This window comes from Sinocyclocheilus anshuiensis, unplaced genomic scaffold (assembly GCF_001515605.1).
Source record: "Sinocyclocheilus anshuiensis isolate Anshui unplaced genomic scaffold, SAMN03320099.WGS_v1.1 scaffold245, whole genome shotgun sequence".
Lineage (NCBI taxonomy): Eukaryota > Metazoa > Chordata > Actinopteri > Cypriniformes > Cyprinidae > Sinocyclocheilus > Sinocyclocheilus anshuiensis.
Window position 1 is genome coordinate 699560 of NW_015536478.1, and position 13567 is coordinate 713126.

At 35.2% G+C, this 13567-nt stretch overlaps 1 protein-coding gene across 1 annotated transcript; it reads right to left on the reverse strand.

Moving 5' to 3' along the window:
• Positions 1-11362: 11362 nt before the first annotated feature.
• LOC107668001 (cystatin-B-like) lies at positions 11363-12583 on the reverse strand. The gene is made up of 3 exons (XM_016459764.1): positions 12380-12583; positions 11895-11996; positions 11363-11597 (listed from the first exon to the last, which is right to left on the reverse strand). The coding sequence occupies exons 1-3, from the start codon at positions 12446-12448 to the stop codon at positions 11445-11447; spliced, it is 324 nt and encodes a 107-aa protein (XP_016315250.1). The 5' UTR covers positions 12449-12583; the 3' UTR covers positions 11363-11444.
• Between the last annotated feature and the right edge of the window lie 984 nt (positions 12584-13567).

A 13567-nucleotide genomic window follows, 5' to 3' on the forward strand; every position in this document is an offset into this window, starting at 1 on the left:
TTTATGTTGTCTAGAAGATCATATGACTATGAGCCATCACTGGAATGTACCATATGTTCGGAAGAGACGGGGGTTGATTAAAAAAACTACTTTACAACAAAAAAAAAAATCATAGAGTTAGGCTATAACAGTAATTATGTATTATTAAGTAATGCAAATAATTATTAAGGTTGGTGTTTAAAGCTAAACACATTTGTGTATCATAACATCTGATGTGTCAAGGATATTTCCTCTTATATTTTGGTTTAGTCTGAGGAGGGACTAACACAAAAGTGGGTAGAAATACTATTGTGGGCGTGGCTTAATAGACCGGGCGTTCTCTCTGATTGGTGAACTCCTTTTTTGGTGAAAAAAAAATACACACTGTATATTTTCGATTAAATGGCTTTAAAATTACTTCATTAAGTTATTAAAGAGTATACTATATTGTCCAGACAGCGGCAGAAGCACAAATATAAACGACGCAGTCACGTGGTATATGTTACTATTCTCAGCGCTGATCTGAAAGGACCGATCAAAATCGATTGTGATTACTAGATGAAGATTTGTTTTAATTACATTTAAAGGAATAACTGGGAACAAGATGCATGTCTATATCACAGATTGCTCATTTAAAACAATAGGTTTGAACGATTATAGTGAAACATCTCCAATAAGACGAATAGGGTAATTGGCTTTCGAGCCTCGAGCGCCGCCTGGAGGAAAACATGCTTCATGATAAACGCTATCAGCGACACTCAGATCCGTGCAATCGCCTCAATCATAGATACATAGTTAAACCAAATACGCTGCTTTAGATCAGTCATAGCTGTACTTTTTAGACTGCATTCTATCTGCACTTAAAAGCGCACGCATCTTATCTTGAATACGATAGAGATGAACACAGTGATGCACCTGAGGTCAGGTGTGTGCGCTCCTGCTTCTGTCTGTCTCAGCAGACCCTGGCGATCAATGCGATAATGGAGCTGACAACTGCAATACATGGACTGAAACATCTCACAATCGACCTCTAAATACACTTAAAGTAGGCCTATTTAGTTCTCGCTGTATCTTATTTAATGACAAAATAATAATGTCCTAAATGATGAGAATGTCAGAGTTTCTAGTTTAAGATGTGATATATTTGTATTCCACTGGCTTGTATGCGAAACAAAACAATTTTGTGCTTTTAACGAATGTGAGAAGAGTAACATCTGTCTTACAGAGTAAGTAAGCATGGTTTCGCATGCACGTGTGGTCAGTGACTCATGGGTCAGAGAAGGTTTGATGCTGCATCATCTGATGAACAGATAGCTGCCTTTGCCAAAACCTGCCTGATCGAAGCCCTTTCCTGACACAAAGAAAAAACTTGGATTTGTAATTAGGAGATAAAATGTGACTAAAAAGTTGACATTATGAGATACCAAGGTAGGTTATAATTATGAGATAAAATGTAGAAATTATATATAAAGTAAAAATTAAGACATAAACGGTAAAAAAAAGAGGAAAAGAGCTGTAATTATGACATGAAATCTTGATTTATCTTGATGAGATAAAAAAGTCAAAATTACGAGTCAAAATTATTACACTATATCATAATTATGAGATAAAAGTAGAAATGATGACAAAAGTAAAACAAGATAAACAGTCATTACATAATTATTACAAAAAGTCAAAACTATACGACACAGTCATGATGAGATAAAAATTTAAATATTGGGATAAAAAAAAGTAGAAATGATGACATAAAAGTAAAAATTATGAGATAAAAAGCCACAATTATGTGATTAAAGTCAAAATTATGACATTGAGCCATGATGGGATAAAATGTAAAAAAAATCAAAGTCGTAATTATGAGATATTTAGTTGTAATTTTGAGATGAAGTCATAATCGTGATAAAAAAGTCAATATGAGATACTGTCATAAAAAGTAGAAATGATGACAGATTATCAGATAAAAAGTTAATTATGACATAGAAAGTTCTAATTATGATTTAAAGGAGTCATATGATGCGATTTCAATTTTTCCTTTCTCTTTGGAGTGTTACAAGCTCTTGGTGCATAAAGAAACTCAAAATGATGAGATAAAAGTCGTAATTATGTATAAAGAATTTAACTGTGGAAAAATTATGAGATCGAAAATGACAAAAAGTTGGAGATATGAGATTAAAAAGTCATAAATGTAGCTTTTCTACAGAATTCATCACCTGCAGATGGATATAAAGAATGACTCTTTGTTTCTCATGAAAATACTGTCTTTATATGATCTTAAATGTTCATAAAAATATAATTTCCTTTTTATTGTTATTTTCATTCAGACATGTTCTTGTCTGGCTTGTGATATTCAGCATATGCTATATCTTTATGCTGCATTTCTTTTTTGTGAAAACAAATGAGTAAAAGCCAACTTTCACACAGAGTAGATTTGTTTAGTCTGATGAATTACTGTGACCCATGTGAAGATTGTTGATCCATCCAGGCTGCTGAATCAGCATTTGTGTTTGGGTGTGAGTCTAGATTCCCACCAGATTCCACACTATGACACATTAAGTAATACACACCCTTTTTTTAATGACATTGCACTGTTTCCACTGTTATTCAAGTTTGGAGGGCAAAATGAAGAATCTTCTAGCAAGATATTAATTTTAATAACACAAAATATATATTTAAATGTAATATATAAATGAAATACATATTTTAAATTAATATTATTTCATCTTTATTTTTCACTGTAATTTCAATGCTGAATCTTCATTCTTTTCTGAAGAATCATGTGACACTGAAGACTGGATTAATGATGCTAAAAATTCAGCATGGCATCACAAGAATAAATTACAATTTGCAATATATTCAAATAGAAAACAGTTATCTGAAATTGTATATTTCATAGTATTACTATTTTTACTGTATTTGTGATCAAATAAATGCGGGCTTGGTGAGCAGAAGAGACTTCATAAACATTAAAAACTTACCAAACTTTCACAAAAAAAAATCTATGTTAGGTTTGAACTACTAAATCAATATTTATTTTTATTTTTGACACATCACTTGTGCCATTTTTGGGCCCCCTGCAGTTCCATAGATCTATATTTATCCATAATCAAGATCAAATAATAAATGATAAGTGTGACTCTATCATATCACTCAGTAGAGACAATAGACTTAAATTCAGCTTCACAATATGAATTAGCAGCAGTATGTTGTCAGTACTCAGATGTGTGCTCACCCATCGTGTGTTTCAGATGATGTGGTGATATGAGCAGCTGAAGTATGGGATGAAATTAGACTCAGAATGATTAATAGATGCATGCACAATTATCCATGCACTGCATAAATTTTATACATGTATCTTACTAACCACAAACAAATGCCTTTCAATTTGAGTCTGTAAAATTCAGGATTAAATGATTGTGCAGCGATTTGTGATTAAAATGTGCATTTGTGGATCAGGCGACACACGTACATTCACGTCTCTTCTGAGTCGATTCTATTTAATTCATTTGAATTTTGAGACTTTTGTTCCGCCCTTTTAGCCTTGCGCAATCCACACACACACAGCTCGCGATCCACGCGCAGCTGAGCCACAGATAATTTTTTTTGATGGTACCTTGGTTTTTTTCTTCTTCTGTAATTCAACGGCACGTTGTCAGTTATTCCTTCCTTGTATTACTATTATTATTATTATTATTATTAAAAGGGCTATTATAGTCGCTAATTTAAGCCATTAGTAATCGCACGTTTTTATTTAATTAAACTATTAAATTAACTTAAACTAAACTATACTAAACGAGCGTTTTATAGGCTATAGCCTACTCCGCGCTCAAGCGGATCGCATAAATAGCTAGAACATATTTTATTTAGGCGACTTATTACTAAACTGTTTTCTGAATCAGTGTCTGCAAAGATGACGTTGACGATGCTGATGAATGACTTTATTCTCGAAATTTAATTATTTTCATTCTCAATATTTTATTTATACATTTTTCTGGATATTGAATGAGTTTAATATCGCATTATAGGCTAATGACTTTATTCTGGAGATGTTTAAAAAAAATTTTTTTTTTTTATTGTTTGGCCCTATAATCCTCTTTCTTACTATCTCATTTGGCACAAATCCAAATGTTTTCATATTCACAATGTTGGCTATTTATTAGGCCTATGTAAACCAGGCTTTGTACTTAACCCGCTTTCCAAAAAAAAAATCATGGTCTTCACATGAAAAATCGTCCTCTTCACATGAGTAAATATGTGCTTGGCCCGAGCTCAGGCTGAACGGAACGGATTGAACTAAGGGCTGTTTTAATTAAGCAGTGTATCTAGATTCTATAGTGTATCTATATGTTTGGTTGACTGTATTTTATTCTGATAATGAACAGGCTGCAGCGTTTGCAATGCTGTAGGCCTATATGAAAGGTGCATTTCTCTCGTACTGCAGAGATGGCTAATCAGCATCGTCAACTTCATCTTTGCATAATAATAATAATAATAATAATAATAGCCTACAAGGAAGGAATAATTGACAACGTGCCGATGAATTACAGAAAGAAAGAAAAAACCAAGGTACCATCACGAAGTTCTTGTTTGGCAAAATTAATATAAGCTATTCTGTGTCTTCAGACAAGTTAAATTAGAACAAGTTCAATAAAACATATTTATTATATTTCTATGGGCAGAGGAGAATAGCCAAACCAAAAAGAAACAAAGAAAACACAATGTAACATTTATAAAACTGTACTCAATGGAATGCGCACATGTGAGTGGGTCTGGTGCCATCTAGTGGTCGCTGATGTTCTGTGGCTCAGCTGCGCGTGGATCGCGAGCTGTGTGTGTGTGGATTGCGCAAGGCTAAAAGGGCGGAACAAAAGTCTCAACATTCAAATGAATTAAATAGAATCGACTCAGAAGAGACGTGAATGAATGCACGCGTGTCACCTGATCCACAAATGCACATTTTAATCGCTACATGCACAAATCATGATACTTTAATACAAACCATAACATTTGTATTCACAAATATGTCTCTATTTGAACAAAATGCTGCACATTAATGTAATTCTTAACTCTGCAGACACCAGTTGAAAAGCAGTTGTTTCAGTGTAGTGAGCACATTTGCGATTTTTTCAAATCGTGTACACGTTAATGAATTGCACTGGGCCTTGTTCGTTGGTAGTTGTGTGTGTGGGGGACATGAAATGCTGTAAACTGCGAAAATGAAGTCTCAAAATCCAAATGAACCGAACAAGATCGACTCGAACTAGATGTCAATTAATGCACGCGTGTCACCTGATTCACATATGCACGGATTCCTTTTTGCATGAGCAATTTATGATATATTAATGCAGAACAGAACATTTTTATTCGCAGACATGTCTGTATTTGTACAAATCGCTGCACAATCATTTAATCCCGAATTCCACAGACTCAAATTGAAAGGCATTTGTTAGTAAGATACATGTATAAAATTTATGCAGTGCATGGATAAATGTGCATGCATCTATTAATCATTTAGAGTCTAATATCATCCCATAAATATATAAAATCATGGTCTTCACATGAAAAATCATCCTCTTCACGTGAGCAAATATGTGCTTGGCTCAGGCTGAACGGAACTGATTGAACTAAGGGCTGTTTTAATTAACCAGTGTATCTATATTCTATAGTGTATCTATATGTTTGGTTGACTGTATTTTATTCTGATAACGAACAGGCTGCAGCGTTTGCAATGCTATATGTGTGTGCGTGAGGCGCCGGCTCGATCGAACAGCGGAAACAAACAACAAAAAAATACTCCGTTATTTTTGGTCATACATCATTCGAAACTGCAATGTGTTTACTTTTATTTCTGTCATCTTGGTTTCCTTTCTGTGGACTTTCGTAGAGCGCCGCGCCACAAAAATAGCCTACCAAACTCAGCATATCTCTTAGTCTTTTCCTTTCGTTTTGTTAATCTGTTAATTAGGCTATTTAAGTCAAATACTTCACATATTCATTATAATACTATGATTTAAGAAAAAGACATTTTGTTATTTTTAGTTAAACTTAATTTTGCTTGTCTGCACTGCGCTCGTCCGCCATCTATTAATCATTTAGAGTCTAATATCATCCCATAACGTGGACCTAAAACCAATTCAAATTCACCAGCTTGTAATTTCAATAATTTTGTGATAGATGTGCAAAATTATATGGAATTTAATATGTCAAATTATATTTAGTGAGAATTTAGCCAGAAGATGGTGCTATATAAAAATTCGTTTTCACATTGACTACTCACATTCACTCACATCACATGTTTTAAATGAAGAAAACAAAAGCCTGTGGTTTCAGACTTTCAAAATAAACACACCACTTCAAGTCAAAGTCACCAACTTAATAATGCAGAGCAAATTCAAGAGAACTTTAGTCATAACCATGCAAATATTTCATGACTACATTGCATATTTCACACTATAAAAGAAATATTAATTTAAAATATTTATTTTAACCAACCACATGCACATGATTCTGGAATATCAAAAGCAAAGAAAAATACCAATGCCTTCAAAAACTGACCAGATTATTTTTTAAATGCTTTTTTCTAAAGTTTATGAGTTTTGAAAAACTAAAATGGCTAAAATATGTCTAATTCTTACTATTTTCATTTCCCCTACCCAGACACTTTTACTTCCTCTTTATAGTAAATGTATAAAAAGCGATCAAATCATGCACATTTGACCTAAATGTAAGTATTAAAAATTATTCATTTGGGATTTACAGTTGTGCTCATAAGTTTACATACCCCTTGCAGAATGTTAATAATTGAAACAAAATAAGAGGGATCACGAAAATTGCATATTATTTTTTTATTTAGTACTGTCCTGAATAAGCTATTTAACACGTTTACATATACTCCACAAGACAAATAATAACGTCTCGGTTACGTACATAACCCTCGTTCCCTGATGGAGGGAACAGAGATGTTATGTCGTGACGACATTAGGGCATTCACTTGGGAGCCCCAATCATCTCTGACTTTAAGAGAAAACGGCAATAGAATTTGGCTAGAGGATTTTGCATACCTGAGCCAGTCCCCTGGCATACGGATATAAATAGGCGACAGGTGCATCCACTCTTCAGGTTTTACGCTGAGGAGCCGAGAACTTGTCCCTGGCCGCCAGCGATGGTTCGAGGTTGTGGCATGGGGACATAACGTCTCCGTTCCCTCCATCAGGGAACAAGGGTTACGTACGTAACCGAGACGTTCCCTATCTTGTCGGTCACTACGAGTTATGTTGTGACGACATAAGGGGTCCATGGAAAGCGCCACAACCTGAACCCCGTCACAACCCTAAGGCATCGCAAATGTTGACAAGCATCCACGTGTCAGACAAATGCCACGCAAGGTCGTAACCTTCCCAACGCCCCAGTGCAAATTCACTGAGAGGAGTATAACGCTGCTGGTGATAGCCAAGCCGCTGTTCCTTTTACCACAGAATTTTTTTAACAGAAGGGATTTCCACCTTCAATTAAAGATTTTCTTCAAGTCCTTTCTATTTGTTGTCACAACTCGGCAGTAATGGTGGGGAAGCGTGCCTTCCGGAGAATGGCGCTACGGAGGCCACATTCTACCTGTAGGGAGGTATCATGTGGAGACACTGATATGGACTGACCCAGGCCTGGGGCAGTACTATATATGGAATGGGTCCTACCTGAGAGTAGGCATGGAACGACTGCCAGCAGAGACTGACAGAGTGATCTGTCAAAGAGAAGACATGGGCTCACCGAGAGGGGAACCTTACCGTGGAAGAATACATATATGGGATTGCCCGCAGGGAATCAAGCCATATGGACACCTAGCCCAGTATAGGGGCTGACCGGAGATCCGGGCAAGCTAACGCCAATACCGGGCCTGGCATCAGACTGCTCCACCCAGTCTGACTGCCGGGGGTGCTGGAGGATACTCGACCAGGGTTCGCTGTCCGGGGAACTTAATGGAGGAGGAAAAAGGCGCTCGCATCCCCAGGTGAGGGGGAATGGCGCAGCAAGCGTGACACCGGCCAGCTCTTACCGCCACTTACCTGTTACCCAGCACACGGGAAGAAACTGGCTCAACGCGGAGAGTGTAAACTCTCACGAAGGTGTTCGGTGTCGCCCAGCGCGCAGCTCTACAGATGTCTGCCAGAGAGGCGCCGTGCGCCAACGCATAGGAGGTGGCAACACTCCGTGTGGAGTGAGCCCTCACCCCCAGGGGGCACGGCTCGCCTTGGGATTGGTACACCAAGGAGATGGCATCCACTATACAGTGGGCAAACCTTTGCTTGGAGACAGTCTTCCCTTTCTGCTGACCTCCGTAGCAGACAAAGAGCTGCTCAGAGCTTCTAAAGCTCCGGGAGCGGTCCATGTATATGCACAGCGCTCTTACGGGTCACAGCAACACCAAGGCTGGATCTGCCTCCTTGGAGGGCAGTGCTTGCAGGTTCACCACCTGATTGTATTTTATTATTATAAATGATAATTTTGTAAAATTATTAACTCTTATTTTGTAAAATGATTAAGCCTAACATTTTCCATATTCTGCAAGGGATATGTAAACTTATGAGCTCAACTGTATATATGCAATAATTGTCTTCAATGATTTTAAGATTTTAATGGGACAGTCATTATTATTATCCAAGAACAATTATTTTTCCCAAAATTTTTATTTTGGTTAAACGCATGTTCAAATAAGCAGTGACCCATACAGAGTTTGAAAATAAAAAGTCTGTAATTTTAAGATAAAAAATTATATATAGGCCTATACAACATTTTTTTTTATGCATCATCTACTTCAACTTACCTTCTAAATTATTTGTGTTCTTTTGTTATTTATTGTACGAAAGTTCGTAGTTCGGGGAAGAAGGAGGCGGGAACTGGCAGATGTAACATAAATTTAATAATAAAATAAACAACAACGAAAGTACAGCGGCAGCCCCTCACGAACGACTGCTGCACCAACATAAAACAACAACTTAAATAGACTCCAGTAATAATACTAATCTGCTAAATGCAATAAGGTATTAAGATATGAGCAAATATTATAATATATATATCTTATCTTATATTACAAGCATCAACATCATGATTTTCTGTAGGCCTATAGCATTATGCAAATAAACTTGACTAATCTGAAACTCCAGCAGCAGAAATTTCCAGAGTAAAAATTCATGCCGGCGTAGTTCTTTGGGTTTTACGTTTTTTTTTTTAAAAGATCATATTCTCTCACCCATCCACGTAATCGTGCAATAAATTGTAGTAAATGAATATACAGACTTATGCTTACAGATGTGACTCATAATAACGGTACACTTGAACTTCAGTTGGGTCGTTCGGTTCATAAATTGATTTAATTCCAGTTAAACACCTCACCTCAAATGAAACAAAAGCTTGATAAATTAACTTTTAAAATATCTTTTTTTTTATCTTTGTTTAATGACCAGTGCAATAGTTGTACAGTACAATGTACAGTATTTATCTAGCCTACTTAATATTTAACTTTATTTAGCAAGTTCCTGTTCCTGAAGGTATAACAGTAAATAAAGAGTAATGGCAGTTGAAAATTCAGCTTTGCATCACAGGAACAAGTTATATTTTAAAATATATTACAATAGAAAACAGTTTTTTTATTTTTAAGGAAGGATTAGCTGATGAGGTTCAGAATTATAGACCAATTTCTGTACTTCCTGTAATTAAATTTTTTTTGAAAAAGTTGGTAGCTGAACAAGGGTTAAAAAATTATCTACTTCACTCTAAAAACGTTGGTTTTAGGCCTAAATATTCAACAGAAATGGCAAACTTTCTCACAGAATTGATTAAGGGAGCTTTATGTAGGCGTGGTATTTTTAGATCTCAAAAAAGCATTTGATCCTGTGAATCACAAAATACTCCAGCATAAATTAAAGCTGTTTAGTTTCTCTCAGCAGGCAATGAATTGGTTTAGATCATATTTAGAATCACAAGATCAGTGTGTTAAAATAAATAATTCAATAATTTTTACAAAACAATGAGATGGGTCTCCCTCAAGGGTCAATTTTAGGTCCACTGTTGTTTTCTTTATATGTCAATGATTTACCAAATTGTTGTATGGAAACTAAATGCCATTTATATGCAGATGACACAGTCATGTATGTATCTGCACAAACTCCACGATTAGTTGCAGATATATTAACAAATGAAATGACTGGTGTGTCACAGTGGCTGCAAAATAACTGTTTGACCTTGAATTGTTCAAAAACCATCTCAATGTGTTTTTCAGTTAGAAGGAAGGAAAAGAATGGTTTTATAATTAAGATCAATCAAAAAGCAATAGAGACAGTGAGTTATTTTAAATATTTAGGTGTTTTTTTTAGATTCTCAATTAAAATTTGATGTGCATGTAAAGAGACTGTGTAGAACAATCAGAACAAACTTGAATTGTTTTTATATGATTAGACCGTATATACTGTATCTCTAAAAGTAGCTAAGTTATATGCATGCAATGGTCTTTTCACACTTATCTTATATTGTATGATTGTCTGGAGTCAGGTTTTTCAACTGACTATCAAAACAGTTATCTCTATTTAATCAAAAATTTGAAGTCAAAGAAACCAATTAGATGGCATTATTGGAATATTTTACAAAAATATAGTTTGCTTAGTTTTGAAAATGTTATAAATGTGTCTCTTATTAAAATGTTTTTTAAATGAGTAATTAATCTTGCTTCAGAAATTATATGCAAATTAATAACTAAACAGAGTAGTACAGGGATCACTACAAGAGGTGCAACCAATCAGAACTGCACAGTACCAAAAAAAAAAAAAAACTAAATTTGCACAATCTACATTTTCAGTTCAAGGTACACTGCTTTGGAACAGCCTGCCGGTTAAACTGAAAAGGCAAACAGAGTTGAACATATTTCAAATAAATGTAAAAAACTGGTTCAAACAAAAACAGGTTTATGAACACTGGTGGTCGTACACAGTCCCAGCTTTCTTGCATTATTTTTATATTTTAATTCTTGTTTAGTTTTTTGGTATGATTATAGCTTTATTGTTGTATAAAAAAGCCTAACCAGGGACTGGGGCTGCAAATTAGCCTTTGCCTATAGAAGCCTGTATGTGGAACATCGGCTGCTTGAAATTGTAGCATATATATTTCATAAATATATATTTCAGTTTGAGTTATTAAAAAAAAAAAGTATTTAGTCATTGAAGTCAATAAAATCTTAAAATTTTATAATTTAATTTAACTTTTTTAAAATTCTTTAAATTTATATTTAAAGATTTGTAATAATGAGGAATATTTATGTTCAGTTATTTCAGCATAAAACATTTGAGTGAGTTTGACATTGTTCAGTAAACAAACTGACACTGGAGGATTTGATTATGGAGTTTAATATTGAGGAATGAAATGATTTCAATTGTTCCTCTATACAGTATGGCAGCTCATTGCATGTGTCTGTTATTAGATAAATACTATTTCTGTAAGTGTTTAGAAGGGATCAGCGGGTCATCAATGGATTTGGGGTACTGGATTTCAGTCACACTCCGTTCCCCTCCATAACAGGGAAGAGCCTGAAATATCAATGCGTGAACACACACTCCATCCCCATCGACATCAACCAACACCTGACAGAGAGAGAAAAATGAACTAGTTTAATGTAGACAAACACTTTACAAGTTCGACTACATTTGGGCATGTCCAGCAATGCTACAATGTTGAGAAAAGTTTTATCTTATGCAAATGCAAGAAGCTTGACTTGATGCATTTTAACTTTCAGTGAGGATGGACAAATTACTTGACACATCACACCTGGTTAGGACAAACAGTTGACTAGTTGATATTAGGTGGCATGCAAGTTCTACCTTGAGTTTCACAAGCTCAAAATCCATAAAAAATACAAACGAACAAAAACATTCATTTACCTTGAACTTGTAATTTATTCCTGCCACAACCTGAGAAGAATAGACCAGAGGAATGTAAATCTTAAAATTAGTTCCAACCATCTTCTCTATCTTTGGCCTCACCTGAATAAAGAGAGAAACATTATTATTATGGTTACAATAAGGATCATTTTTTAACAGTTAGGAGTTAACTACAGTAGTAAACATGAACTAATAATAAATGCGGTATTTTGAATATTGTACATCACTTTTGATGAGTTAAGAGTTTTCAATAAAGGATTAATCAAGAGCAATTATTTATCTGTATGTTATTAAATCTGAATTTATTGCATAAATAGGCACTTGCATATATCATTCATATTGTGCTACAAGGACATAAAAAATGTAAATTGAACTAAAACAAAACAAACAAATAAATAATTTTGTGCAAACAATATTACAGCACCAAAACAGCTCACTAGTAACAGACAGTGTGTTTAATCTAGGAGCGATTTTGTGTCTCATACCTCAAGGCACATCTTTTTCACCTCTTGAGTGACCAGCTCAAGGGGGATCCAGCCTCCAGGCATTGACATTACTGCAGTGTGCTGATGATCAGTGCAGAGGAGTGTTAATCAGCCAGTCTGACTCCCAGAACGACAGTGCTGCACTTTTAAAGTTAAGATCACATGACCTGAAGAATTGTGGGAGGTGCTGGCACAAATGTGGCAGTGAACTATGGTTAAATATTTGTTTAAATCACCAAACCCAGGGACGCGGAGGGGTGCTGAGGGGGCTGCAGCACCCCGTTTTCACATGGTTGCAAATGCAACGCCAAGTTTGTTAATTTAAATGTATTCCGTTTTAGCATTTAATAATTTATTTGTAATTATCTCTGAAATGTAAATTGTAAGTGGGCTATAATAAACCCATGTTTATCTTTATAAACATGATTAATTTTACTTGTGATGTTTTCTATATGGGATGATTAGCCTAATCCTCATAGACTTGTTCGGCATTGCTGGGAACGCCCACAAAAACATCATAACCGTTTATGCCGAGGGGGAAAACAAACCATTCGAATTAACGCGTGGAGACCTTGTTAGGCACTTGATCTTTACTTTTTGTGATGATTTCGATTGATTTTTGCTTTGTGCAATGCCGAAAAGTTGCTGTGTGGCGTCCTGTACCTCTAATAAGTTAAAAAACCTGATCTGACGATGTACATGACTGATACACTGCAATGATCTGTCGTTAGTCCCGTGCCCCTGCACCGCAACCCAGTTCTGATGGGGCTTACAGTAACTTTAGAAGAAAAACAAATGTGACAAACACAAACCTTTTGCTTTTGTATGACATTTCATAAAAAAAAATCTCATTCAGTCATTGAAGTCGATAAAATCGTAAAATTCGATTTTTGAAATCAAAATTTCACTTTAAAAAAACTTTTATATTTAAAGATTTGTAATAATGAGGAATATTTCTGTTAATTTATTTCAGTGTAACACATTTGTGAAGTGAGTTTGATATTATTCAGTAAACACAGTGACACTTGAGTGTTTGAATACAGAGTTTAATATTGAAGAATGAAATGATTTCAGCAGTTCCTCTACGGCAGCTCATTGAATGTGTCTGTTATTTGATAAGACTGTTTCTGTATTTGGTTAGATGTGTTCAGAAGGGTTTCAGAGGTTCATCGAAGGTTTTAGGGAACT